The sequence below is a fragment of the Solanum verrucosum genome, unplaced genomic scaffold, assembly GCF_900185275.1.
Source record: "Solanum verrucosum unplaced genomic scaffold, falcon-dt-bn FXZP01000093.1, whole genome shotgun sequence".
Taxonomy (NCBI): domain Eukaryota; kingdom Viridiplantae; phylum Streptophyta; class Magnoliopsida; order Solanales; family Solanaceae; genus Solanum; species Solanum verrucosum.
Genome location: NW_026020065.1, coordinates 2792285 through 2820186, shown reverse-complemented (window position 1 = coordinate 2820186; position 27902 = coordinate 2792285). Strand labels below are relative to the sequence as shown.

The 27902-nt window shown below is 34.7% G+C and overlaps 3 protein-coding genes across 3 annotated transcripts; 1 reads left to right on the top strand and 2 right to left on the bottom strand.

The window, feature by feature from the left end:
• The first annotated feature begins 435 nt into the window (after positions 1-435).
• LOC125823564 (RAN GTPase-activating protein 2) lies at positions 436-3449 on the top strand. Its single transcript, XM_049502922.1, has 2 exons — positions 436-553; positions 1473-3449. Exon 2 carries the CDS (start codon positions 1484-1486, stop codon positions 3143-3145), a length of 1662 nt encoding a protein of 553 aa, XP_049358879.1. The 5' UTR covers positions 436-553; positions 1473-1483; the 3' UTR covers positions 3146-3449.
• Positions 3450-4012: 563 nt separating this feature from the next.
• On the bottom strand, positions 4013-18805 carry LOC125823622 (probable ATP-dependent DNA helicase CHR12). Its single transcript, XM_049502965.1, has 12 exons — positions 18362-18805; positions 17359-17515; positions 11144-11208; positions 9652-9840; positions 9159-9308; positions 8574-8963; positions 7385-7644; positions 7056-7274; positions 6517-6724; positions 6245-6398; positions 5318-5920; positions 4013-4947 (listed from the first exon to the last, which is right to left on the bottom strand). Exons 1-12 carry the CDS (start codon positions 18638-18640, stop codon positions 4301-4303), a joined length of 3321 nt encoding a protein of 1106 aa, XP_049358922.1. The 5' UTR covers positions 18641-18805; the 3' UTR covers positions 4013-4300.
• A 4963-nt stretch (positions 18806-23768) lies between these two features.
• Positions 23769-25289, bottom strand: LOC125823625 (peroxisome biogenesis protein 7-like). The gene is made up of 2 exons (XM_049502969.1): positions 24693-25289; positions 23769-24368 (listed from the first exon to the last, which is right to left on the bottom strand). Exons 1-2 carry the CDS (start codon positions 25228-25230, stop codon positions 23962-23964), a joined length of 945 nt encoding a protein of 314 aa, XP_049358926.1. The 5' UTR covers positions 25231-25289; the 3' UTR covers positions 23769-23961.
• Positions 25290-27902: the final 2613 nt, after the last annotated feature.

The following is a 27902-nucleotide window of genomic DNA, read 5'->3' as shown; positions in this document are numbered from 1 at the left end:
AAATGTTGGCACAAGAAGGCGAACTCTCATTATATATCAATCTTTTGCACCGGCTGCTATTGACTTGACTATATTGTCTCACTGAGTGTTTTCTCATGGAGGAAAGAAAAATGGGCCAAATCATGCGGGTAAGTCTCCAAGAAATTTTTAATAGAAAAAAAGTTATTCCCTTCGTCTACATATCTTGTCTTCTTCTTTTTATAGTTATATTAATCTGAACTTAATTTTACAACAATTCAATATTATTTTCCATGATTATCTTTTTATATTATTTTCAAACTAATCTCATTAAATAGAAAAGATCCAAAAATTCTTTTGATTTCGAATAATTTGCTTATTTTAAACTAATGGAAAAAAGTCTCTAAGAATTCACAATTATTCAAAATATTTTACATTAGGTTATCCCTCGAGTAACAAGACAGTCGAATATAAAAACACTGTTCCCACACAACACACATTGTTTACTTCACTTTCTTCAGTTGAGATTTTCTTCTTCACTTGCACTCTCTCCGGCGGCGCGTCGAACTCACACATTCTCCCTTGTTGTTTTCCGGTGAGTTACAACAGACACTCACTCCAACGATAATCAGAAAAATCCCAAAAAGGTTTTTTCTTTTCTCTTGATTTCTAGGGTTTTTGCGCTTATGCTCTGTACGAGTCTACTTTTTTGGTCATGTGATTTCACAGATCTGTGCTGGATTTTAGTAATTTTTCTTGTTTAATGTGCTTTCGTTTGTGGTTTTAGGTCGTTTTTTTTATGTTTATTATTTTGGGGTTTGGTAGAGTAGGTTGCAATTACTGGGAGGAGGACTACAAACTTCACTGTTAGGTATAAAGTTTTTATTTTTCTCGTGAGGTTTGTTTGTTTGTAGGGATAAAAGAAGGATTTTGTTTTGTATTACAAGTTTCTGATGTTTTTAGCGGCTCTGTAAATTGTATATATGCTGCTCTGCTCTGCTCATATTATTCTTTTTGTAATGTATTGTGGGGTATTTTTTTTGTATCCAAGAAAGTTTTTATGTGTTATAGTGTGGTGAAATGGAATACATCTGTTGAGTGTACCATTTTTGGTTTTGAGTGTTTTTTACATTGTTGGAAATGAATATGGTGCATTGCAAGGTGGTTTATAAAAGAATAGAAATTCAATCTCGTTTTCAATGATGGATGATTGTAGAAACTTTGCCATTCTTTGGACACCTGCTTGGTGTTTTGTGGTGAAACTATTGAGTTGTCAGGCAATTATATCTGATTTCTATATGAGGAAGAATTTGAGCTCTTGAAATTTGGTTTCGATATATGTTAGTTTTTCTTACATGGAGTAGGTGTGCATGAACTCGTTCTTGCCTGGTACTTTGTTTTTGGTTGTTATGTTCTTAACTGCCAGAGATGAGTCTTGTAGTGGTTATATTTCTTGAAAGATAAACACTTTTATAGAAACTGAGACATGATTCACTATATTCCTTTGATTCTAGGTTTTCTTCCAATGGATGCCACAACAGCTAACTCTCAGCGCAGACCATTTTCAATTAAACTGTGGCCTCCAAGTGAGAACACAAGAAAAATGCTGGTGGAAAGAATGACGAATAATCTTTCTAGTCCAACCATTTTCACCCGCAAGTACCGCAGTCTATCCAAGGAAGAGGCTGCCAAAAATGCTGAAGAAATTGAAGATGCAGCTTTTACCATTGCTAATCAACATTATGAGAAGGAGCCTGATGGTGATGGAAGTTCTGCTGTGCAACTTTATGCCAGGGAATGCAGCAAGCTTATCCTGGAAATTCTAAAGAAGATACCCAAATCAGAGGACAAGGAAATTTCAATTTCTGAAGTGGTTCCTACTGTTCAGGAGACCTTTTTTGATATCTCAAAAGGTAAAAGGGCTTTTATCGAAGTGGAAGAGGCTCAAGAACTTTTAAAGCCATTAAAAGAGCCTGGAAATTCTTACAGCAAAATTTGTTTCAGCAATAGAAGCTTCGGTATAGATGCAGCACGTATTGCAGGCCCTATCTTGGCAGCCTTGAAGGATCAATTGAAGGAAGTTGATTTATCAGATTTTGTTGCCGGAAGAAATGAGGCAGAAGCACTTGATGTCATGAATATATTCTCAGAAGCTCTGGAAGGTTCTAACTTGAAGTTTCTGAATCTCTCTGATAATGCTCTGGGTGAGAAGGGAGTTAGGGCATTTGGAAAGCTCCTTCAGTCTCAAACCAACTTGGAAGAACTATTTTTGATGAATGATGGGATTTCACAGGAAGCTGCAAATGCTGTTAGCGAGCTAGTTCCTTCCACCGAGAAGCTTAAGGTTCTTCATTTTCATAATAATATGACAGGTGATGAAGGGGCTGTTGCGATTGCAGAAATTGTGAAGCGTTCTCCTTTATTGGAAGATTTCAGGTGCTCTTCTACCAGGGTAGGCTCTGAAGGAGGGAGTGTCTTGTGTGAAGCACTTGGGATGTGCTCCCATTTGAAGAAGCTTGATTTGCGAGACAATATGTTTGGTCCAGAAGTTGGTCTTGTGTTGTGTAAGGCACTTAGCAAACATGAAAATCTTACGGAAATTTACCTGAGCTACCTTAATTTAGAGGATGAAGGAGCAATTGCAATAGCTAACGCTCTTAAAGATGCAGCCCCTTCACTTGCTGTCTTGGAGATGGCAGGTAATGATATAACTGTTGAAGCTGCTTCAGCAATAGCTTCTTGTATAGCTGCAAAGCAGCTTCTTGCCAAGTTAAGCTTGGGTGAGAATGAACTCAAGGATGAAGGTGCAATTCAGATTGCTAAGGCACTGGAAGGACACAGCCATCTGATTGAAATTGATATGAGCAGCAATGCACTAAGGAGGGCTGGGGCTAGAGTGCTGGCTCAAACTGTGCTGCACAAAGATGAGTTTAAATTACTAAATGTTAATGGGAATTTCATCTCAGAAGAAGGCGTTGACGAGTTGAAAGAGATCTTCAAGAAATCTCCTGAAATGCTTGCATCCCTGGAAGATAATGACCCGGAAGGAGAAGACGAGGATGATGGGGAGGATGAGGAGAGAGAATCTGGAGATGAGGGCAAAGACGTTGAGGATGAACTAGAATCAAAACTCAAAAACCTGGACGTCAAGCAAGAGGCAAGTCTTGACACACCAGATAGCAATTAGAATCCAGTATTTGACGACTTCTGCATGTTGCAGTTTTAGTTTTACCAATTTCTTTATGCTAAGCTGGCCATATTATGTTCCTCCAGCAAGTGCTCTAACATATAGTTCCATCAGTAATTTAAATTTGGTGGAATTGAACTGTTGCCTTAATTGGTCAAGTTAGGTCTCTGGCTGAATTATGTAGGGTACGAGAGAGAGAACTGTTATTTATGTTGAACCTTCTTTTGTTATGTAGACTTGATAATCTCCTCTTTTTTTTCTTTTTCCTTTTTTCATATTTCCATGATGCATTTGACTTGTTTTATTTTATTGGTGAACGAAATACGTGTGCCAGTATTATTTTTTTTGGATAATTAACATCATTTTATTAATCACCAGTGCAAACATTACAAAACCAGATCAGCGCAAACCTGATTACTCATCTCAGTGCATTCATAACATAGCCTATACTATTCTACACGGAAAAAACTCACCACTATTACAACCGCGCAACATACTGAAACAACTTTACATTCTTGTGCACTCTAATGCATATGTGTGTTTTCAATTCATATAGCAAGGCATATGAATTGCTTATTGTTGATAATAAAATGAAAATATCATAATTTTTTTAAAAAGTAAAAAATAAAGTTGATAATGAAAGAATATAATAGGCATTTTAAAGATTTAATTAGGATAAAAGAGGGAGTTGCTTATTGTTCAAAGTTGAAGGGGAGTTTGATTTTAAAAGCACAATTGGTAGGCAATACAATGCCACATTCTGGGTCTGTTAAACACTGGACAACAAGTACAACCGTCAAAATAAACTAGCTCGTAACATCAACTTGACAATTAACTGGACATGGCAGACAAGCTACTGAAACTTAATTTATCATCGACTCCAAATTAGAATAATTAAGAATTGTAGCAAAAAGCTAATGGTACACCAGTTGATATCTCCAATTTTCCCACTACTGCACAGTTAACTAGTAGCAAATGCAAAACCTAAAACTATGAGATGCTAATATACATGTAAGACACTGAGCCAAACAGACGACTAGAACCATAGTTAGATCTTAAATGCTCATAGCCAAAGCCGTTTCCTTTCAAAGTGTCCCCTATGTCCACTAATGGCTTCACTGGCCAAAATAATTCCTAGGTTCTACAAGGGCAACCTCAGGATACTAAGCTTGATCTCCTCCTCCTGTGGGCCTTCCACGATAACCCGTCTGCACTATGGCCAGTCAAATCGTGATAATCATTTCTCATGGAACTTGCACTCTCGGATTTGAACCTTTTGGGAGTTCTTCCATAGGTATCTTCACTTGTTGCCTCGCTCGCCACAGACACAGTGTCGGGCTTCAAGTCCTGTCCAGTCCTCTCAGAATCAGCATTGCCACTAGGCAACTCACCATTTGAGACTGACTGATGGTCCCTGTTCCTACCTTTACTTGATTGTGTAAAGAAATCATCTCCATTCTCCACAGCCTTCATCCACTGTACATCACTTAAAGAATCGGCATAAACCACTTCTTTTCTTCGTCGCTTTCCAGTGAGATTAGCACTTTCGTATAAAAATCCTTTTCCCTTTTCCTTAGAGTCAGGTGTAGCATAAGCCCAATCTGGGACCTCATGATCTTCCATGAGACGAGATCTGTAACGCTCTTTTTGTCTTCTCTCCTCATCCATTTTCTCAAACAGCCAAAATTCCTCATCGGAGCGGGCTGCAAGACGATTAATCTCTCTTTCGCTTGGCACATCTGTTCCAAGGGTGCTTGTACCTTTACGCATGATCTCTTCCAACATATCCCTCCTTTCTTGAGCTGCATGAACAAATAATGTCAAGTTAGATTTCATTATGAAGAGGATCGAAAATCAAGACCATGGATAGAAACATCAGTCGGCATTCACAATACTAACATGTTGAAAGTACACAGGTGGAACTTGGTAAAGCGCTTGATGCATGTCAACAAAAGGTATTAGTACTAACAAGTAGAAAGTACACAGGTAAAACATGGTAAATGCAATTTTTTCTTATAATCCAACCTGATTTTTCTTGTCGACCTTTAAAGCAAATAAAGAACTTGTACATAACTATTACGTAATTTGTTTCTTTTCCCTTAAGAAAATTAAAGAAGGCTTGGGCCTGGAGGTGTGGAGAGTTCTCTAAAACCACATGTGTACATGACAAACCTGTAGATGTTGTATTGAACAAGCCAGCCTGGATGACCTTAGCATCAATACCCATCTTCTGTTTTGCACGCTCCAATATGACCTCTTCAATTGATCCAACACTGACCAACACAAAAACCCTAACTTCTTTTTTTTGCCCAATTCGATGTGCCCTATCTTCTGCCTGCTGGTCCATTTGAGGGTTCCAGTCACTATCAAAAATTATCACAGTATCTGCTGTTTGCAGATTCAGACCGAGTCCTCCGGCACGAGTACTCAAAAGAAACATAAAGTAAGGAGAGTCAGGAGCATTAAATTGCTTTAGCAAAGTCCCCCGCTCCTCTGTTTTGGTTGAGCCATCAAGTCTAAGATACTTGAAGTCATGAACCTGCAGATAGACTTCAAGAATGTCCATGAGGCGGGTCATTTGTGAGAAGAGAAGGACCCTGTGCCCAGCTCTGCGAAGTTTGGGTAGTAAACGATCAAGAAGCTCAAATTTTCCAGATGCTCTCACTATCTCCTCCTTTCGATAAATATTATACTCGGCCACAAATAGGTAAGGGTGATTACAACATTTCCTTAGTTGCATGGAGAGATTCTGCAGACTCTTAGACCTCCCAGTTCCTGCGAAGTCACGTAGTCAGCAAATAATGATTGCCAAAAGACTTGGGGGAGGGGGAGGGGGACGGAAAAAGAGCACAAGAGTTATATAAGGAATCATTGAGGATGTAGATTTTAGAGCAATGGATCCCTAGAGGCCCAAGAGGAGGAGGGGGGGAGGGGTGAGAAAGAAAGAGTATTATACAGTTAAAGCACAGTTGTTTATCCCCCTCTCTATAAAAAGTCCATAACCCCTCCACACACACCCAAAAAATGGCTCTTAAAGTCAACCATGCATAAAAGGAATGAATTGAAGGCAATACTTTCTTGAGGGCACCTGCTACTCACCAGAATCCAATCCAACCCTCCCGACATCTGTGACCTGCTGGTAGTATACTTTCTGCCATGCAGACATATCACATTTAAGAACAACTTGTGTTTTCCCAGGAAGAAATTTCTCCACTTCATCCTTCTTCCTCCTCAATATAAATGGCCTTATCACCTAAAAGTAGTCAAAAACATAAGATAAGGAAAGTAGAAAGTGCATTTGTAAAGGTGCAACAAATACTAAACAGGAATGACAGAAGTGTATATTAGTGATTACTAAAACCAAGACCTACGTGGTGCAACCGGCGAATAATCAATAGTTCCTCTTCATCAGTTAGAGAGACATCACACTTATCCGCAAAGGGGGCATTAAACCACTCCTCAAAATTCTCCACTGAATTAAAGATGTTTGGAAGAAGAAAATTGAGAAGAGACCACAACTCCTGTAAGCTGTTTTGGATTGGGGTACCTGTCAATAGGAGTCTTCGTCGAATCCTATAGCTGCAAATATTACACACCTCAATTAGAGAATGCTTCTAGCATCTGATTTTTTATTCTTGAAAAATGAACTGCCAAGAATAATGATTTCCAGATTTTGGCATATTCCACAATTATTTTTTTTGAAAATAAAACAAATTACTCATTCGATTATTTGCCAGTGTGTCAGATTATACCTTCATCAGCAAAGGTGAGTGCTAAAAATAAGCAGAGAGGAGCAAATCTAAACCTCATAAATAAGTAGATCTACATCATAGGTTATTATTCCTCCCCCTTTTGATTAACATTCCTATACATTAGCAACTTGACAGACAAAAAATTACATCTCACATACCCTGACACAAGTGTCCGTGCAAGAGCACATTCGTGATTTTTCAATCTGTGCCCTTCGTCAATTATAAGATAGTGCCAATGAATTTTCTTCAGAAATGCTTTGTCTCTCATAATAAGATCATAATGTGTGATCAACACACTGAACCTCCCCTCTCCTGTCAACTCCTCCCTCAGTGCCTTCCTTTCCTCCAAACGACCATCATAAAGAATAGCAACAATGCTGCAAAAAGGAAAAAAGTCCCATGAGATGTGATGCACAGTGCACCTAGACAAAATCAATGTGTGTTTGTGCTCCCTGCATGAAAGAGAGAGAGAGAGACTGGTGCATACCTAGGAGCCCATGTTGAGAATTCAGTAATCCAATTAGGTAGTACAGCTTTTGGAGCCACAATCAAGTGGGGACCACTTACACCCTTGTTTTCCAAGAGGTATGCAATTAAAGCAATTGTCTGGATCGTTTTCCCAAGTCCCATTTCATCTGCTAAAATTCCATTTAAGTTGTTATTAAACAAAGACAACATCCATTGAAGTCCTTCTATCTGGTAAGATCTTAGTTCTCCACCCTGAAGCATAGCTGGTTGCTCCGTAACCTACAAATATCATTAGATTTGCAGCATCAATAACATAAAACAGATGCAAATACTTAATTTCAGTTGTAGGAAAGGGAAAACAGCTAGTATATTGCAATTTCCATGGAGTTAGTTAGTGGAGATCATATCAGATACAAATACTTGTACATCAGCGTTAAGCCATTCAGCTGAGATTAGAAACAAATAATGGGCATACGAACATATTTTGGGACTGGAGAATCGAAATCAAAATTGAATGTACAGTGGTATGAAACTAGTACAGATTCCTTGCTTCTTAATAATTTAAAGAAAAGCCATCATAAACCCGAATGGTGGATCTGGGATGGAGGCAAAATGGGAAGATGCCACCAACAAAAAGAGGTAACACATTCTATATTTTAGTTAGCTCAGCTTCACGACATAAAGTGGTGAAATGTAAAAAGAATGTCACAACATACCTGATAGCCATTCAATTCAGATAATTTTGGCATCATGCTAAGGTCTTATCTTTCCATCAAACAAAGGAAGTAAGAACAGAAACTCAAGGGAACAGTGTATTCTCATTACACGATAGAGCTGCAGAATCTAATTTATTACACTTAATAACAATTCATGATTACATTAAAGATGGATTTTCTTTGTAATAACCAAACATCTGTAATGAGTAATAAAACGCTGATGAGGTCATCTGAAATAATCAACACCATGTCCCAAAATATGGAAACACTGCTTTAAAATGAGAAGGCACTCTGTCACAATCAATAGGAAACTCAAGCACATTGACCAAATACCTAGGAGAAAGGATGAGAATCCAAATCTGAAAACCGCTGGAAGGTCCAATTTTTGCAACTAAACATCCATTCAATATCTAAAACTTGGACACAACTCTTCAATAATAATCCCTGGGAATTAAAAGTAAAAGATAACAGAGAAGAGGTGTGCCTCTTTACCTTCTCCTGGATCGAATGTACAGCTGAATTGTACTTCCTCTGACCTTCAAGTAAGTCATTAGTCTTCACATCATGAGTGGACTCATCATCAAGTACATCCTCTTCTTCCTCAGGAAGTGACTGCCCAGGAGTATCAGTCTTAGTAGCAGTCATTTCAGCATCTGAACCTTCCAAAGATTCAAGGCCATCATGATCAGCATCTTTTTGCCGTTGAACAGCAGCTCCCAGACGACCCAGGAGGTCATTTGTTTTCCCTAGAAGCATTGTCAACCTCTCGTTCTTGCTTTCCTCCACCATCTTCATGTAAGCTTCTTGATCATCAGCTTTCAGTGCTTGTAACCTCAGTTTCTCAGCACGAGTAGCCCGTTGCCTCTGCCTTCCATGCCAAGCCTACAAAATAGAGATTGACTTCATTTTAGCCAAGATAAAATCCGGTATATGTCTTAAGAGTATAAGAGGTGAAGACTGCATGCACTCTCTAGGTCACAACTCATTATTGGCTCATGGTATTTGTCAATTATGCACAGAGTGTTGAACAAATGAATGCACAGCAGAACAAACAGCAGAAAGTAAATAATGTCATACCTGAACACCGTCATTCCTCTGTTTCCGCCGCTTCTGAACAGCCTGTACTTGTAATTGGAGTTCACGTGCTGCATTGAGTACATCCGCAAAGAACTTTCTTTTTGTAGTTTCCACACGGTTTCTTTCCTCTTCTTCTATTCTTGACAACCTCTGCAAAATTTTGTTGTTATTACCAACAGGCTTCTGACATCAAATTCTGTAAAATTTGCATTCAAAAGTTTCCTATCAAGGAATCAAAAGAATGAAAGGCAGTGGCCTGATTCTTAAAATACTAAATTCTCAGCATAGCTCTCTTCTCAACTTAACCAATAGACAGCAGACATGACTAAGACTATTTTTACTTAACTACATCAAGATGAAATTTCGATTCTGAATTTGGGAGGAGAAAGAAAGCATCTGAACCAGTTGTGGTTAAAAACATTAACTTGACGACGGTAGATATAATATATATATGGCACAATTGACAAAGGCTTCGAGGCATCTATCACTTTACCTGGGCATCACGCTTCTTCCTCAATGGATCATCAGATTCAACAGCAAAGGCATCTCCTATACCATATAAAGGGCGTCGCAATCGTGTCATCCCCCAGTCAAACAATTGCTTGTCAGGGTTAGCGCAATGCAGGCGAAGCCAATATTCAGAACTCACTTCAGACCGAACTTTGTGTTGTAAATCTGCTAACTGCAAAATAGAAATAATGATGAGAAGACAATCCATAGCCAAACCACCTACACCACTTCTACAACCAAAAATTAGAAGCTCAAATAGGTGGTGGTTAGACTATGCAAGGTGCAGATGATGCACAAGATATATAAATACTCTCAAGTTAACTACAATGGAGATGGAATGGTTTCCTAATAGATGGTATCTTTAGTCAACTCGTTAAGCTACGATGATTTGATCCTCTCGAACCAGCTATTGATCATCACCTTTGTAAACTATAGCCTCACCAACTAGCTAATCAAACGCGAGCCCTTTAGAACATGCTTTCTTTATTTAGAGTCCTTTTTTACCCCATATTGTAGGATGGATCTCAAAAGATAAGAAAAACTCATTGGGAGCATGGCAGGTACTATTGGGGATTAGGGCAATGAAGCACATGAGCTAAATTCTGAATTGGGCAAGTACGTACAGGTGGGAAATGGTACCAGTTTTGTATCCAAGAAAAAATGTTATATTTTCCTTTGATCATGTAAACATTCAATCACAAGGCCAAAAAATGGTTGTGTATTAATTTTGGGAAAACAAGTTATTTTTATTATAGGATATCCCAAACTTCAGGTTTAATTGGATAATCTAGGACATATGCAATTATAAACGAAAGATATGGGATTGTTCTTCAGATTAATAAAACTCTGTTAGTTAAGTTTGGTGTTTCGGTGAATTGCTAGTGTTTGATATTTTCAGCAACAGTTTATAGGGATATTGATAGATTTGAGTATGTAATATTAAATTTTGAAGAGTTGATGGAATGCATATATTTGTTTCTTAGGTTTTGTATAGACGTCAAAACTTTCAGAAAAATTCATTAGATTGCAAATGCATGATAAACAATCTTAGTGGAGACAATATTGCCCCCGAATTTGTGTATCATATCCCCATAATTATCAAAATTCTTCATATAGTACTCACAAGTCATACAAAGTATAATATCCGTAGATGAGAGCTTCATATACTGCAGCAAAATGTAATACTATTGTTTGATTGCGGAGATATTTCCAGTAAATAACAGTTAGAAGCACACCTTTCCTTTTAAAATTTAACAAAGAAATTCAGAATACTCCTGTTTATTTCATAGATAAGTACTCCTTTGAAGCGGCAAGGACATCTTGAAATTGATTTGCAAGATGACTGGTGTGGTTAAAAACAACTTAGATGAACATATAAATCACTAAAGCAAAACTCCTATACATCATTGCAATTGACAGATCATGATAAGCAGTCATATGTCTAATTAACAACACTACTCCACATGTACCTTTACCTTTAATTCATAAAGTTCAAGCAAGCACTTCGATTGCAAGTCCTCGCCTCTGCTGGTTGGCAAGTCTGGTCAAAGATGAAAGTGTAAGCTATTTCCACAAGTATAAGAAATGCTGGCATAAGAGACATACAGCATTACTGAATATAAATATATCACAACCTGTTGAGTGATTACCTCTATAGAGAGCAAGATAATCCTATTATTCAAATTTTGTGCAAATAACACTAGAGGGGTGTGTGTGTGTGTGTGTGTGTGTGTGTGTGTGTGGGGGGGGGGGGGGGGGGGTACTTATAACTTAAAATAAACCAACACAACAACAACATACCAATGTAATCCCAAAAGTGGGGTCTGGGAAGGCTAGGATGTACGGAGACCTTACCCCTAACTTTATGGGGTAAGAGAGGGTTCTTCCGATAGACCCTCAGCTTAAATAATGTTGGTAGAAAGAGCAACTTGAACAGATTTTTTTTATGGACAAGCGGTATTGGTTCATTCTAACTTACATTAAGGAGATTTAAGATGCATACCAACTCTTTGCATAGATATTATAAATGGAGCAAAACAGGGCGAGATATGGAAGAGCGAGGTCTTATGATCCACAATAATTTAAGTTATCTGTCTCGCTTTCTCTATTTTCTATCCACTTCGTGTCGTCCCACAACAAGGTTTAAGTTTTATTTTTATTTTATTTCTTTCATTTTTTCACTTGAAATAGCAATATTTTGATAGTAGACTATGTTTAAGGGGACTTAATTGACACCCCTTCCACCAAAAGTTGAGTGTAAATCTGTAAAAAAAATGAAGTATATTGCCTATACGTTGAATCCTTTTGATTTCACTGTGTGTTTACTTCTTCATATTTATTTCTCTTAGTGAGATTTTGGCTTCGCCAATGATAGAAGAGATAACTAATTATAAATAACAATACTTCTGACCTTAATCATCAAAGTCCTAGAGATAAGAAACGAAAATAAATTGTTGTGTATACATATTTATAGTGAAAATCTTACGTTATTCATAATAAAAAATTTAATGTTATCCTAAGAGTAGAACACATTAAGTTAAAAGTTGATATACCAAAATATTCTTCAAAAATTGATTGACTAATTTGCCCTCGTTGTTAGATGTTTATTTGAACTACTATTGTGTGAACGTGTGAATTGAGAAATTAAGTTAGCCATTTAATTTGGATATTATTAAATGGTAAATCTAGGCTATAGTGAACTGGAAAATAAATACTCCCTTTATTTCAATTTGTTTGCCTGATTTTGACTTGGCACGAAGTTTCAGAAAGTAAGGAAAACTTTGGAACTTGTGGTCTTAAACTAAAGATAGATAGAATGTACCAAAATGCCCTTTAATCTTATGGTCTTCAACATGCCTGGTGAAAAGTTAGAATAAAAGAGTTGTCAAAAAAGGAAAGAGACATTCTTTTTCAAATGGACTTAAAAGGAAAGTAAGACAAACAAATTTAAGCGGACGGAGTATATTTATGATAACCTATACCCTTAAACATGTGTGTGAATTGGAATATGGAGTTGGACATTTAATTGGGATCCTATTAAATGTTGAATTATGGCGAAAGTGAACATGTGTTTGTTAAACTTTTGGTGATTCAATCGTTTCAAAAATCATCCGTTATCAAAGTAAACTACTAATTAATTATCTTATCGCTGAAGAAAATGATCAAGATTAGCAAATAAATTTGGTTACTTTGAGCTTATATAATAGGATTTACAAATCAGTAAAAGGCATAGTCATCACCCTTAGAAGCAATAGTAAAAAAATGTAGCTTTAACTGTTTGGATTTATGCCAGGACGCTCGACTACAGAAGCATTCACCTAGTAAGGAGATTGGTGGAACAATATAGGGAGAGGAAGAAGCACTTACACATGGTGTTCATTGACACTAGAAAAGACTTGACAAAGTCCCCTGGGAGGCTCGAGGTGTACCTATGACGTACACTAGGTCAACTGAGGACATGTATAATGGAGTCAAAACCCGAGAAAGGACAATGGGTAGAGACTCGGAGCACTTTCCCATTTGATGGGGTTGCACCAGGGATCAACCCTTAGTTCGTGTTTATTTGCCTAGGTAATGAATGTATTGACGCGGCAAATTCAAAATGAAGTGCCATGGTGTATGCTATTTGTGGATGACATAATTTTGATTGATGAGACTCGCGACGAAGTTAACGAAGTTGGAGGTTTGGAGACAAACCTTAAGAGTCTATAGGTATCAGATTAAGCAAGACCAAGTGACAAAATACAAGTTCAGTGATGTGGTACATTGACCTAATATGGAAGTAAGACTTGATACATAAGCCATCCAAAAGAGAGATAGTTTCAAGTATCTTAAGTCTATTATCTAGGGAAATTGAGAGAATGACGAGAATGTCACTCACCATATTAGTGCAAGGTGGATGAAATAGAGGCTTGCATCCGTAGTTTTGTGTGATAAAAAGGTGCACTAAACTTAAAAGACAAGTTGTACAAAGTAGTGGTTAGAGCAACTTTGTTGTATGGGTAGAGTTTTGGCTGAGCAAGAACTCTCACATTTAGAAAATGAAAGTGGCAGAGATAAGGATACTACGATGGAGTGTGGGTATACTAGAAAAGATAGGATTAAGATAAGGATATTTGAGACAAGGTGGGAATGACTTCGGTGGAAGAAAAGATGCAGAAAACGAGGCTGAGATGGTTAAGGCATGTGATGAGGAGATGCACGGTTACCCCGACGCTGAGGTGTGAGAGGTTGTCTATGGATGGATTAAAGAGGGGTAGAGGTAGACCAAATAAGTATTAGAGAGATGTGATTAGACAAAACATGGCGCAGTTGCAGCTCACCGAGGATATGACCTTAGATAGAAATGTGTGGAGGACACAAATTAGTGCAGAAAGGTAGTTGGTAGGAGTGTATATCACTTACCGCCCATTCTAGTAGTCGTACTATTACACTTGTTTCTTGTTCTTCAACTTCTGTTATTATATGTTGTTTCGTGTAGTTTGATTATAATATTATTTTGCTATAGTATTATAGATGTTGTTTCCTTTATTTCCATTACTTGTTCTCCATTCTAGTAGTCGTAGTGTTAATATGCTTTTGCCAAATTTACAAATGAAAACAGTCATAATTTTGGATCCGGGCAAAAGATTCAGACATACAACTATAATATCAATAAAACTTTTTGATGTAGCAGTAAAATATCACAAATAACTACTCCATGTATCCCAATTTATGTGACTTACTTTCCTTTTTAGTCAATCCCAAAAAGAATGACACATTTCTATATTAAGTAACAATTTAACTATAAAATGTCTATTTTACCCTTAATGAAATGATTTACAGCCACACAAATTTCTATCATTCATTTTGGACCACAAGTTCTAAAAGTCTTTCTTTCTTTTTTTAACTCCGTGTCGAGTTAAACTACCTCACATAAAATGGGACAGAGGGAGTACTACTTTTTTTGTAGCTTTTCACCATGAAATTGACAATGATATACTAACCATCCAAATGACGACATACTAATCAAATTTACGTACAACTACAAAATAAATATTACTTTCAAACGACAACAACTCTTTGATATGTATGCAACTAGAAAGAGAAAAAGGCTACAATTTCTTAAATACAAAGCAAAAAAAAATTACACGTGAAGTATTTGCAACTAATAGTTGACATTGCTCATATTCACAGGTAAATTATATGTCGTTGAAACATAAAAATTCTTTTTTTTTATGAAGTAAATAGATTCATTTCAAGGCATCAAGAAGATGCAAGCTTTACAAGGATAGATCAATTAAGCTCACAAAAAAAAGGATTTGTAGCCTCTTTCTAAGCTATAGAGCTAACAAAATCCAAGAAAAGTTCTAAATTATTTACAGGGGTCAGTTTGGACCAACTAAAGAGGCTAACTAGACATCTGCCTCGCAAAAGATTTCTAGAAGTTGAAATTCCATCAAAATTCTTAATTCATGAGTTGTAGGGAGGGATTTATGTCACCACAAACAGAGACTAGAACAAGTGTTGGATTCAAAGTTGGTGTTAAAGAGTACAAATTGACTAAAAAGCAAGAGGATTGAAGTTGAATATTTGGTATGGCAATCATATTAAAGTAGGACTAAAACAATGGCACATGGTGGAGTTAACAATAGATTGGAAATTTGGAGACATGCTGTAGAGTCTAAAGGTTTTAGATTAAGCAAGACTATAGCAGAGTACCTATAGGGCAAATATAATGCCACAACGCATGAGGCAGGGGTGGAACTGAAGATCAATGCTCAAGTCATAGCCAAAAGAGGAAGCTTCGAGTATCTTTCATCCTCAATCCAAAAAGACGAGGGGATTGACGATGATGTCGCACATTGTATTGGAGCAGGGTGGGTACAATAAAGGCTCACCTCTAAGGTACTGTGCAATAGGAATGTGCTACCAAGGCGTAAAGATAAGTTCTATAAAGTGGTGATTAGACCAACATTGTTGTATGGGGTAGAGTGTTGGCTAGCCAAAAACGTCCACGTTTCAGAGGATGAAGGTAGTAGACATGAGGATGTTTATATAGATGTATGGGCATGTATACTAGGATAGATATGATTAGGAACGAAGTTATATGGGGCAAGGTGGAAATGGCCTCCATGACGGACGAGGTGAAGGGAGCAAGACTGAGATGATTCGAGCATATAAAGAGAAGATGTGAGAATGTGCCAGTAAGGAGGTGTGAGAAGTTGGTTGCAGTAGGAATTAAGAGAGGTAGGCCGAAAAAGAATTGGGGGAAGGTAATTACACAGAACATGGCACAATTTCAGCTAACTAAGGGCATGACTAGGGTAGAAGGTCAGTAAGTAGCTGAGTGTTGTCACACTTTGTGTGGGAGAGGCATGGGCTAGCCTCCTCCTCTCATCTTCTCTTTTTTAGTAATATTATTTAGTAATTGCATAATTTAGTATTCTTTATTATGAATTAATAACGTCGGTTCATTTGTTCTGTATCTTGCTATTTTGTTGTCATACTTCCTAGCAATCATGTGTCGAGTACTTCTCTTATGAGCAGAGGGTCTATCGAAAGTAACCTTTACACCATACAAAAAGTAGGATAAGATCTACATACATCCTACCCTCTGAGACCCCACATGTGGGATTACACTGGTTGTGTTGTTGTTGTAATCATATTTAAGTAACTAAATTTAGTAATTTAAACTATATCGAATCATCTTATGGTCAAATAACTCATCATTCATCAATTTGAGCTTGTATTTTCCCCTTTAAATTTAGTAGCAAGTATATTTTAATATTATTTGTATCGATTAAAAAGTTTGTATTGATTAGCATAGGAAATATGAATGTATATACTTTCCTTAAATGCCCCTGAAAGAACATATTGATTAGAGTTTTTGGCTTTCATTGTCGCTCCATACTCTTTTTTGTCTTTCACTACCATTCAATTCTCCTTTCTTAATTCACTTCTCTGCGATTACATATATATATATATATATATATATATATATATATATATATATATATATATATATATATTATCGCCACTATTTACTTTCCTTGAATTCCCCTGAAAGAACATACAGGAACATATTGATCAGAGGAATTTTTTGTCTTTCATTGTCGCTCCATTCTCCTTTTTGTCTTTCATTATCGCTCCATTCTCCTTTCTTAATTCACTTCCTTGCGATAATATATATATATATATATATTATTGCCACAATTTACTTTCCTTAAATGCCCATGAAAGGACATACAGGAACATAATGATTAAAGGACTTTTTTGTCTTTCATTGTCGCTCCATTCTCCTTTTTGTCTTTCACTGTCGCTCCATTCTCCTTTTTGTCTTTCACCCCCATTCAATTCTCCTTTCTTAATTCACTTCCTTGCGATATTGATTAGCAAGACCCTATATATAGAGAAAGAGAGGTGCCTTTTTCTCATAATCTAAATAGATTGACTCTGATGAATATTATGACAAAATCAAATCTATACAATAATATATCTACTAAATGGAAGATACTTACTAACTACTAAGCATTTGAATAAAGCTAATATTATATCACTAGCAAAAGGTTCAGCACCTCAAGTTCTCTAATATCAAAATAAAAGGCAAAAACCTTTCTAAAGATCTTCATATCTTGCTCAAATCAGCCTAAGTACACACAAAATCCTGTCAAAGGAATCTAGGGGAGCCATCAGTCTAAGCTACGATTACCTTCAAGTTCAGTTAGGCGATGCTGGATATGGCTTCGGAAACGATCTTCCTTTAATTTTGACAAACCAGAACCTGATGTATAACTTGACTGTTGCGTCAACAATGACTCCTCAAAATCTGCCATCAGGTCTCCATAACTTCCCATTCCTGGACCATTCTGCATAAATGAAAAACAAATTGATAGCATTAAAAGCTTATTTAAAAGGCATAATAGTTAAAAATGACCTCTTTCTTGATGCAAAGCAATCATACTTCAGATCCCAAATTAAACGAATGAACAAAATATATCTTGAACAATCAGATATGTTTCATCACTTCAAATTATGCAAATATTAAAAACTCAAAAAAAGTTCCTCCTTTTTTTAGATGGAGGAGGAAAAAAGTTCCTCATAAACAACACACCTAGTTCTTCATGCTAACACAAACAAAAAAAACATATCAATCATCTTATCAAAAAAAAAAAATAATCTTATCAAAAAAAAACATATCAATCAACAAACTGCATAACTTTATACTTCACAACTCAATTTGTTACTCCCCTCAGTCCACTTTTATTTTTCCAATTTGGAAAACCAAGAGATAATCTATCACTTAGTTCCTAATTTACCGTTGTTATTAACTATAGTCATTTTCCAATACATTGAGTTTACTAAAATTGAAAGGGCGATAGAGAAAATTATCATTCTATTTATTGCTCTTTAAGGATGTGTCAAGTCAATACTAGACAAGTAAAAATGGACAAGGGTATTATCTTTTAACCAAAGAGACCTTTACTAAAAGGACAACAAAAATGTATCAAGCCCTAGTATTTTTTTTCTTCTCTAAATCTGACAAGATCATACTCTGTGTCCATGTATCTACATCTAGCATCTAAAAGTAAGTGAACTATAACAACATTCTTCCACAATTTACTCTAATTCGAAAGATTCAAATTTTTTTTAAAAAAAGAGATTACTCTCAATGAGAATTTCTCTAACGAAATCAAGGAGGAGAAACAACTCACTTGCACAGATAAATTGTCCACGTCAGCAGGGGATGCATCTTCGTCACCGACATCAACATCGTTGGCGTCGCTATGGTAAATTGAAGAGACAGCATCGAAGACGTCAGGAGGTATCGGAAGATTACGTGAGAGGAAATTGAGAGCACAAATCAATGTCTTAGTCTTCTGTAACTGGTCCTGCGATTCATCAACGGCAGGGGAAGAACCTCCAACCATTCCTCCTCCTCCTCCACCACCACCACCGTCAGCAGCGGCGTTGGTCTCTATCTGAGCCACCATGAGTCCTCCACCGGTGCTGTTAGGCTTAACAACAGCGCGCGAAGAGGACTGTTTTTGTGTTTCTTTTTGGAGAATTTGATTTTTTGTTAAAAACTTGTTAAAACTATTAAACCAAAAACTTAATAAACGAGCCCTTTTCTTTTTCTCCTTCTTATCTCTCTCTCTTCTCCCCAAACCCTTTCTATTCGACTCGGTTTGGGTTTTCTTATTTCTATATAAATCGATCAGATATGTAAATTTACTCAAAACTCCCTCACCAAATTCTCTAATGCCGCTGACCTCCTTTGTTACGTAATGACTATATTAACCCCTTTTTTACTCTACTAGTGGTTTCTTTTCCTTTGTTGAAAATAGAATATAGTAGTTTACTTCATTTGTTAGGTGATAAAACAATAAATGAAGTATTGACTAGGTTGTCTAATAGTAACAATTAATTAATTTAATATTCAGTTAAGATGGATGTTAATATTCAAATTTGGAGTGATATATAGCATATTTCAAATTTAAAAGCAAACAATAGACAAAGTCATTTTTAATGAACAGTCTAATGGTAGAGACATAGATTAAATGAATTTAAATTTGAAGTGATCAAAATAATATCACAAATATTATTACTCAAAATTGTTTATCTATAGATTGATTTCGCGGGCATTCACTCGGTCCAAAGTAACTTTCACACCTGGCAATATATTTTTTTCATGTATAACATCGGTATGAATTAAATAACACTAGCATGAATCAATGTGACCACAACTATGAATTGATCCTCTATAATATTCTATTAATATATAAAGTAGATATTATACCGGTCTAATCTTAATAAACAAGAAATAATAAAAAGAATATCAAACTTATTAGCTTATTTATTAAAATCATTAATAGAAAATATATTTTATATCTTTTTTTCTTTTGCATATGGCAATAAAACCTATATTTAAATTATGATTCTATTTTTTGTAATTTTTTTTATTAAAATTAACTTGCAAAAAATTTTATAAAAGATTTGAAGTATCAAAATTAAGTTTAAACTCTGGTTTTGGTGGTTTTTTTAATAATTTCTTTGGAAGAAATATATCAATCTTACATGATAATTTATTTGTATGTGTTATATATCATGTGAATATCATATAGGATCGGATAGTATTTTCTTAGTAATGAATTAGTGTTTTATGATATCTTTTCACTGTATAATATGTCATGTGAATTTGTCATATTCCGTCAGTATATGATATATGTCATGTGAGTATCATAGAGGACTGAAAAATATTCCTTCTAAGGGATGAATCAATCTCTATTATACTCCTAATAGTATACATTATATATATATATATATATATATATATATATATATATATATATATATATATATATGTATAGGCTAGGTTTCCCTCTACTATACCAAGATTTCCCTCTCTTGCATTAAGAAATCTTTCGTCTGATAAATTTATAACTATTGGACAATTGATTCCTTTTTTAAAAGTCGATTTGACTAATATTTGAATTCCTCCTAAATGAACATAATTCATTTTTTTCCTTTTCTTTTCCGGAATTTTCCTAAGAATTTGATCAATCATGATAGGTTTTGTTAATAGGTTTAATTTATGTTTTTCTGTTGTTATATATATATATATATATATATATACTACGTAAGTATCATATATAACTAAGTTCATTTCGAAGGCATTAATTAGTGTTCTATGATATCTTATTAATATGTGATATATCACGTGGATTTGTCATTCATGATACCATGTTATTATATATATATATATATATATATATATATATATATATATATATATATATATATCAAATGGATTTCATAGAAGATTGAAGTGTGTTCTATTTTTAAGAAATTAACCACTCTTTATGATTACAAGTTAGTTTATGATATATACCATGTGAGTATCTTAGATGACTGAGCTCTATTTTGAAAAGAAAAATGAATCAATTATCTATGATATCTAGTCAGTATATGATATTTCATGTGGGTCAATCACCCATGATATCTTATTAGTTTATGCACGTGTATCATAAAAAAATGAGTTGTGTTTTTCTCAAAAGAATATAGTAATCTTTTATGATATTCTATTCGTATATATTATTTATACCATGAATATCATATAAGATTGAAAAGTACTTTTTAAATCAGTGAGTTAATCTTTATGACACCTTTTCAATATTTAATATATATCATGTGTTACATATATGTCTAGGTTCTTTTTGCAAGAATGAACTAATCATCTATAATATCATGTCGATATATAGTATATCATATAGGTCAATCATTCATGATACCATGTCAATGTATTATGTATTATATATTACATATATCACGTAGATATTATAGAAAATTAAGTTATGTTTTTCTTGAAAAGATGAACCAGACATCTATAAACTATGTTGTATATGATAGATACTAGGTTAGAAAGTGCATCCATTACATAATCCCATCTTTATTTGATCATCACATCATAATCCCCACTTTGACAAGGGCTAGAGATGTATTTGTTATTGATGATGTGTCAAAGTGCCACAAAAATATTACTCCGTCCGTCTCCATTAAGTGTCTTAGTTTGACTAAACATGAAATTTAAAAAATAATGATAAGACTTTCGAATCTTGTGATCTCAACTAACTATGTAGAATTGGAAAACTTAATATAGAAAGACTCTATTTGAGACGAACCAAAAAAAAAGTAATACACGTTGAGACTTGAGACGAAAGGGAATATTTATGACACTTGATGATTTCCATTCAATCAAAACTCCCATCATTTTATAAATTACAAGAACTACAGAATGGAAGTCATTATGAGGTTTATGATAAAATAAAAATAGGCCGCCAATCAGTTCAACTGACACCCAACCAACCAAACTCCAAAGATTCAAAATTCAAATCATGTTGTACCAGCCATTTGTTACTTTTATGTAAAAATGGAGTACAGAAAAGGGAAGCAGAAGAAGAAACTATCAGCTAAATGTGAAATATGGTCAGGACAAGTAACAGGACTTGAAGACTGTCCAACTTGATGTTCGCAAAAAGGTTGGAAGTTTGGTAGGGAATAACTTTGATTCAGTTGCCACATTCAGAATACTTGTAGCAGCACAGGCAGAATCGCAGAAGAGGAGCCACCACCAACTGCAATAACTCGTGATTTCCTCGCTTTGAAATATCTGAGCATAGAAGAGGTCATACAGAGGACTTATCATGTATCCTGGGTTCTTGAGGTGGTTGGTAACTTCTAGGGTACTAAATCTTCTGCAGAATACCGTTAACTGGCTCATGTAAATACTGCAGAGAAATGAAGATGGCTTCCTGTTTGTAGAAAAGGCATGAAGTACAATTAGTGGACAATTCACTGGTGGCAAAAGAATTGCTCCGATGTAGAAAGTTGAGACAACATACACAAAAAAAAAACCCGGTATAAGTACCTCTGTTTGAATTGTCCTGCTCCTTGATGTGAACATGTATTCAAATATAAATCAAATACTTCCTTCGCATGTAGCAGCAGCTCATCTGCTTCTATCCCCACTGCACACTATAAAGTCATATAATTCGGGTAAAAACCTGCATCCAAGTTTTTCTCTGCTCCCATGGATACTGTCACCCTTATTCCTGGGTCAATGACTGATCAACTGCAACAGGCTGCACAGTACTAGCAATGTGAACTGAAGGCTAACTCAAACAAACTTATAATTATACCAACAGTATTTCAATTTCTTGTTTTATCTTTTTTTTATATATACAAGATCAACTCTTGTTTATCAAGACTACTGACATCAGCAAAATGCTTTTGGGATGCAGCACTAGTAGTTTACTCGAAGAGGAAATAAAATTCCAACATGTTATTAATGACAAATAGAACATTTAGTTCCGAAGTGAGACACCATCTTGTCAGAGAGTGTGCAAATAGAGAGGCACCAACAGCCTTTGAGAAAGCAAAGGCCAAAGGAAAGAGCAATAAACACCGCATGCAGAGTCCCCAATTCGATCCTACAGTGTTCCAACCTCATGATTGAACATCTGGCCAGGTGTTCCTTTAAGAGTGATAAAGAATCTATACTGAGCTTCACATTCCTTAAAAAGTGATAAACAATCTACACTTAGCTTCATATTAAGCAGGTGACCAAACCACATTGGCAATCCATGATCCTACTTTTCTAGCTAACTTTATATTATGAAAAGAAAAAGAGCTTGGGAATGGTAAAGTTCTACCTTTTTAAAGCAAATGAAAATCAATAAATGGAACAATAATTATAACACCTAATTTTATCACAGGTTCTATCTGTTTTCTTTCTCATAACTCATCTTAACCCTTTTACCAGTATCTTTAAACTCCTTTCCAGGTCAAGTTGTTCTCCTTCATATCTAAGCCCATCTTACTAATATTTCATTAACACAATGATGACAGAGGGAGCATCATAAATTTCCGACAAACCAATCGCGTTCCAGGAAAAATCCACATATTACGTTTTTGTTTTTGTTTTTGGTAACCAAAGGCCACATACTATGTTGTACAAAGGATTCCCAGCATCTTGGAAATAGTATGTAATGTAGAATTTGAAGAAGAGTATTTGACTTTCATTATTTTTGTTTCTTTTTTTAAAATTATAGTCATTGCCAGTTCCAGATTATTTCTGTAACACCCAATCTCGAGCATATGAAACAGAAAAATATGAGAGTAGCTCCAATTGTATTATTGTTGTAAAGTCTGCAAAAGAGATTCTTATTTCATTTGCATACATATCCTTATTAAAATGCAATGTGAATCAGGCGATTATTGACAGAAGAAATTACACGAGTCATGATTACAACAGCTACACTACAAGGTAAAAAGTAGAACCACATGAGCGTTTACAAAGTAAGATACCATGTTGAAAACTGAGAATGAAGTATATTGCCTTTACCCGACCCACTGCCCCTCATAAAATTCTGAATAACATTAAAGAAATTCAGTGAACTGACATTCCAAAAAGCAATACAGAACCCAACGGGACTGAATGTAGTGCATATTTTCTGAAACATTGAAGTTGTTTGGTGTAAATCTAATTTATCAAGTTACCAAAACCTAAAATACAATGAAACTTCAGATAATTTTACAACTTCAACAGAAGACATCACAAGAGACTAAAAAAGAATTGTTTATAACTTCCTCTCTTAAAATAAAGTACAAAAGTAACTGAAGAAAAAGTTGACATTCCCTTTGTCAAGGATCTCTAGTGTTCATTCCATGTTGCCAAACATAAACAGTTTATCAATTCCTCTCTTAGCATAAAGTACATAAAAGTAAAAGAAGAAAAAGTTTGACTTTCCCTTTATCAAGGAGCTCTAGGGTCCATTCCATGTTGCCAAACATAAACAAGTTCATCCCATCCTGTACTAGCCAATAGACCTTCAACGAGAACGCTCATATCAACTCCTACAGCAAACTCTGTGTGATGATCATACCTCCCAATAAGTGCATCTTCCACCATGTAATCCCACATGCAAACTGTCATGTCATATGAACAAGAAACCATTGCACTCGCTCTATGTGGTGAAAACCTCACTTTCCTCACTGCATATCCATGCCCATTAAGCACTGCTATTGGCACTCTATAATTCCTAATATCCCAAACCTTGATTGACTTATCAACTGACGCAGTTGCAATGATACAATCATCATACTTATTCCAATCACATGTGAGGATTTCAAACTCGTGTGCAGGCAGAATCATGGTAGAACCTTCACAAATCACGAATCATATGAGTTGAAATTACAATGATTTAAATGAATACTCATCCACACAGAAACACAATTGAGTGTGGCTAGACCTTTTTCCTTGGATGATTAAAATGTGTACTTCCATCAACTTCTATACAAACTTCAACACTCAAATTATGATCTTGCAATAACTCAACTAATACAAACTTCAGCACTCAAGTAGTAAGATTCTTAACAAATAACAAATCAATCATTTGAATCAAAAACTAGTCAAATTAATCATTTTTCTTAGGTATGATCACCCAAATACATCTCTATATGAACAAAAAGATCAATGAAGCTAACCTGGCTCCCGGACATCCCAGATGCGAGTAGTACAATCCCCAGAAGCAGATGCAAAGATATCAGCATGTCTTGGATTCCAAGCAGCGGAATACACACAATAAGCATGTTCTTTAAAAGTCCTTACACTAGCATTTCTATCAACTGTCCATAGCTTCACAGTATCATCCCAAGATGCTGATAAAAAGGAATCTTTTCTCACCGTATTATAGTCTACAGAGTGAACTTCCCGTGTATGCTCTTGAAAGGAACGAATCGGGTTATTGGTGGGAGGCAAAGAAATGTCATAGAGTTTCACAGAACCATCTCCGCTTGCTGCGATTACAAGGGAATCGTGAGCTTCCGACCAACAAACGTCGTAAACTCCATCAGCTGTGTCAAATGCAGCAAGTTCCGATATGGGTCCGTTTGGACTGAGCTGAAGTATGTGAACTCTGCCGTTACCAAGGATGCCGAAATTCTGCGCAGTGGCGACGGCGAGTTGATTTTCGTAAAAGGGGCTAAATTTTACGGAGTAACCGTTAAACGGAGTTTTGAACATCGGCGTTGGACGGTGGTTGCCGGCAATTTGGTTATTGGGGATTATAACCTTGGTGTAACTTTTTCTGATTTGGAATAGGAAATTATATTTAAAAACTCCTCCTTTATTTGTGATATAAATAAATAAATTAGTTCAAAATAGTCTTTTAATATCAATTGAACATTTTTGACCCTTTTAAGTATGAATATTTCGATTTTACTATTATAAATAGGTTATGAATATTTTGATTCTATTGTTATAAATAAGTTATGAGGACGATATTTTTAGGAGGAGGAAATTTTTTGAATTATGCATTATCATTGAAAGTTAGGTACTATCATCAGAATAGAATTTCTGTTGGGCGAAATTTGGTAATGATATCTTTATTTTAGGTACTATCATTAGAATAGAATTACCGCAAGAGATATTTTGTCTAAGCAAAAATTTATAAATGATACAATTAATAAGGTATATTATCATTAGAATAGAATTCCTGCAAAAGGTATCTTGTCTAGGTAAACTTTTGTAAATGATACCTTTATTTTCGTGTCTTTCGGCTACTTAATCACCTACTTTGATTTTACATTTTAGTAAAATATATATATGAATCATTTCGAAATTATAATTAGAACCACCCTTTTTCTGGATCCACCTCACACCAATAATCCGACCCCTGTCACTTAAAGGTAATTTTAGATCAGTTTCTTTTGAAATAGATATGTGAATACCAAGTATAGCTCGTAACAATCTATCTTTCGGGGCATATGAAGAATCTTTCACGACTTGGGGTGTTAATTTACCAACTAAAATATCACCCGACTTAATCAAAGGTTTAATTTATCCTCTTTCATCTTAATATTTTTAGTTATTATATTTACTTTTATTGTTGTTATTATCATTATTCCCATCTAGTTATGAGTAGCTAAATATCATAACTAGGGTTACGGAATTTAGAGTAAGGATAAGGATAATGGATTCTTAACAATAAAATTTTCTCATGAAGGGTGAACATTATATTAAGATTCTTTCAAAAATATTTTGCAAACATAAAGAATTCATTTGTATTTTGATTTACTTGACAAAAAAAAGTGAACACTAGAAAAAAGACCATTAACATGGATTTGAGACTATCAACTCATATCTAATAGCTTGAGCTAGAGATAGGATAACTAACTTGAGGCATATAATGATGAACAAATTAATTCGAAATCTAAGAGGCGAGGACTTAGATGATATACTCTTAATTGGGCCTAGAAGTTTTAGGAGTCTAATAGATTTCTTAGTTTTGCACAATAAACATACATGAATGAGTTGATAGTAAAGTATTTGTTTGAATTTCGATATATAAGAATTATAACTCTAGTTCGTTTTTTATTCTTAGTTACGGATACTATAGTATAATTTAGTTAATAAGTTTTTTTTTATAATCTTAAATTAAAATAGTAGTCATTAGTTTGAATTTCATTCACAAATTATAAAGTTTCGTCTCCACACTTTTTGTGGTATTCGATCCCAACCTACATAATTGGGTTACTATAATTTGACACTGACCAGTTTAATGAGTGATAGAAGTGACTTATTTTAAATAACTTTTGACATTATTCTTAAGCACCCTCTTTTAGGTTGAAAAAAATGAAAATACAAAAATTGATCAAAAAATGAATATTCTCAACTTATAATTTTTAACTTTTAGCTTAAGCTACTTTGAAATTCATACTTACAATATCTTTCTTATAAAAAAAAATAGAAAGTAAATAATATTTATATATTTATTTAATGGATCATAAAAGCCGGAAAAGTTTTTATCATACCACAACGATTAAAGAAAATAAAATTTTAAACTTTATTAATGAACATATTAATCTCGTATACTATGTGTGTTATTGAATTAAAATAGGTAACTTAACTAATTAATACTTAAATTTCGTAAAGTTGAGATAAAATAAAAATATATATCGGTGTTTAATTGTATGATAAGATAAAACCTAAGATAATATAATATAATAGTCACAAAAAAGAATTAAATTAAAAGTTAAAGTTATAAAATGTTTTTATTTTCAATTTTCTCTATGTCAACCTTACATAATCTTCTTAAATAATTTACTTAGGGATACATTAACCAAAAAAAAGTTACTTAGGTATATAAAAATCATAGGTAATAATTACCAACAAGATTTTTTCATTGAATTTTGTTTGTAGAGTAGAAATATCGGCAGGAAATTAGATTATTTGCAATTTATTGTTGTATAATATCCATATATATTCTCACGTAATTTCGAATATATATTGGAACAAACACGTGTACCCAAAAAAGGGAACTATTTACAAACAGTTACCCTCATACCCTTTTTTAACGACTATTTTCACGTTTAGTGTTTGATACCATCAAAGTATATATATACTCTAATGGTATCAAAAGAGGGGTTTTAACTACTAATACGCATTTACTATTTGATAACATTAAAGTATATATATGCTCTGATGGTGTCAAAGAAGAAAGAAATAATGCTTCAGTGAAAACACTACTCAATTACTCCTTGATACATTTAGAGTATATATATACTTTGATGACATTATGAAAGAAGCAACGGTAAGAGGAGCAGTCAGATAAATAGTATGGGATGTATATACAATTTTCAAAACATGAGTGATAATAAAAAAAAATATGATATAAAATTTAAGCACCAAAAAGA

Bases quoted from the DNA above. Each gene is read 5' to 3' on its own strand.
- LOC125823564 (XM_049502922.1), top strand. From the start codon at position 1,484: ATGGATGCCACAACAGCTAACTCTCAGCGCAGACCATTTTCAATTAAA.
- LOC125823622 (XM_049502965.1), bottom strand. From the start codon at position 18,640: ATGGTGGCTCAGATAGAGACCAACGCCGCTGCTGACGGTGGTGGTGGT. The intron at 11,209-17,358 runs GTAATCGTAGCT...ATCTTTGACCAG, and splicing joins TCGCCTAACTGAACTTGAAG to ACTTGCCAACCAGCAGAGGC. The intron at 9,841-11,143 runs GTAAAGGTACAT...TCTATTTTGCAG, and splicing joins TTGAACTTTATGAATTAAAG to TTAGCAGATTTACAACACAA.
- LOC125823625 (XM_049502969.1), bottom strand. From the start codon at position 25,230: ATGTTCAAAACTCCGTTTAACGGTTACTCCGTAAAATTTAGCCCCTTT. The intron at 24,369-24,692 runs GTTAGCTTCATT...TGATTTGTGAAG, and splicing joins CTGGGATGTCCGGGAGCCAG to GTTCTACCATGATTCTGCCT.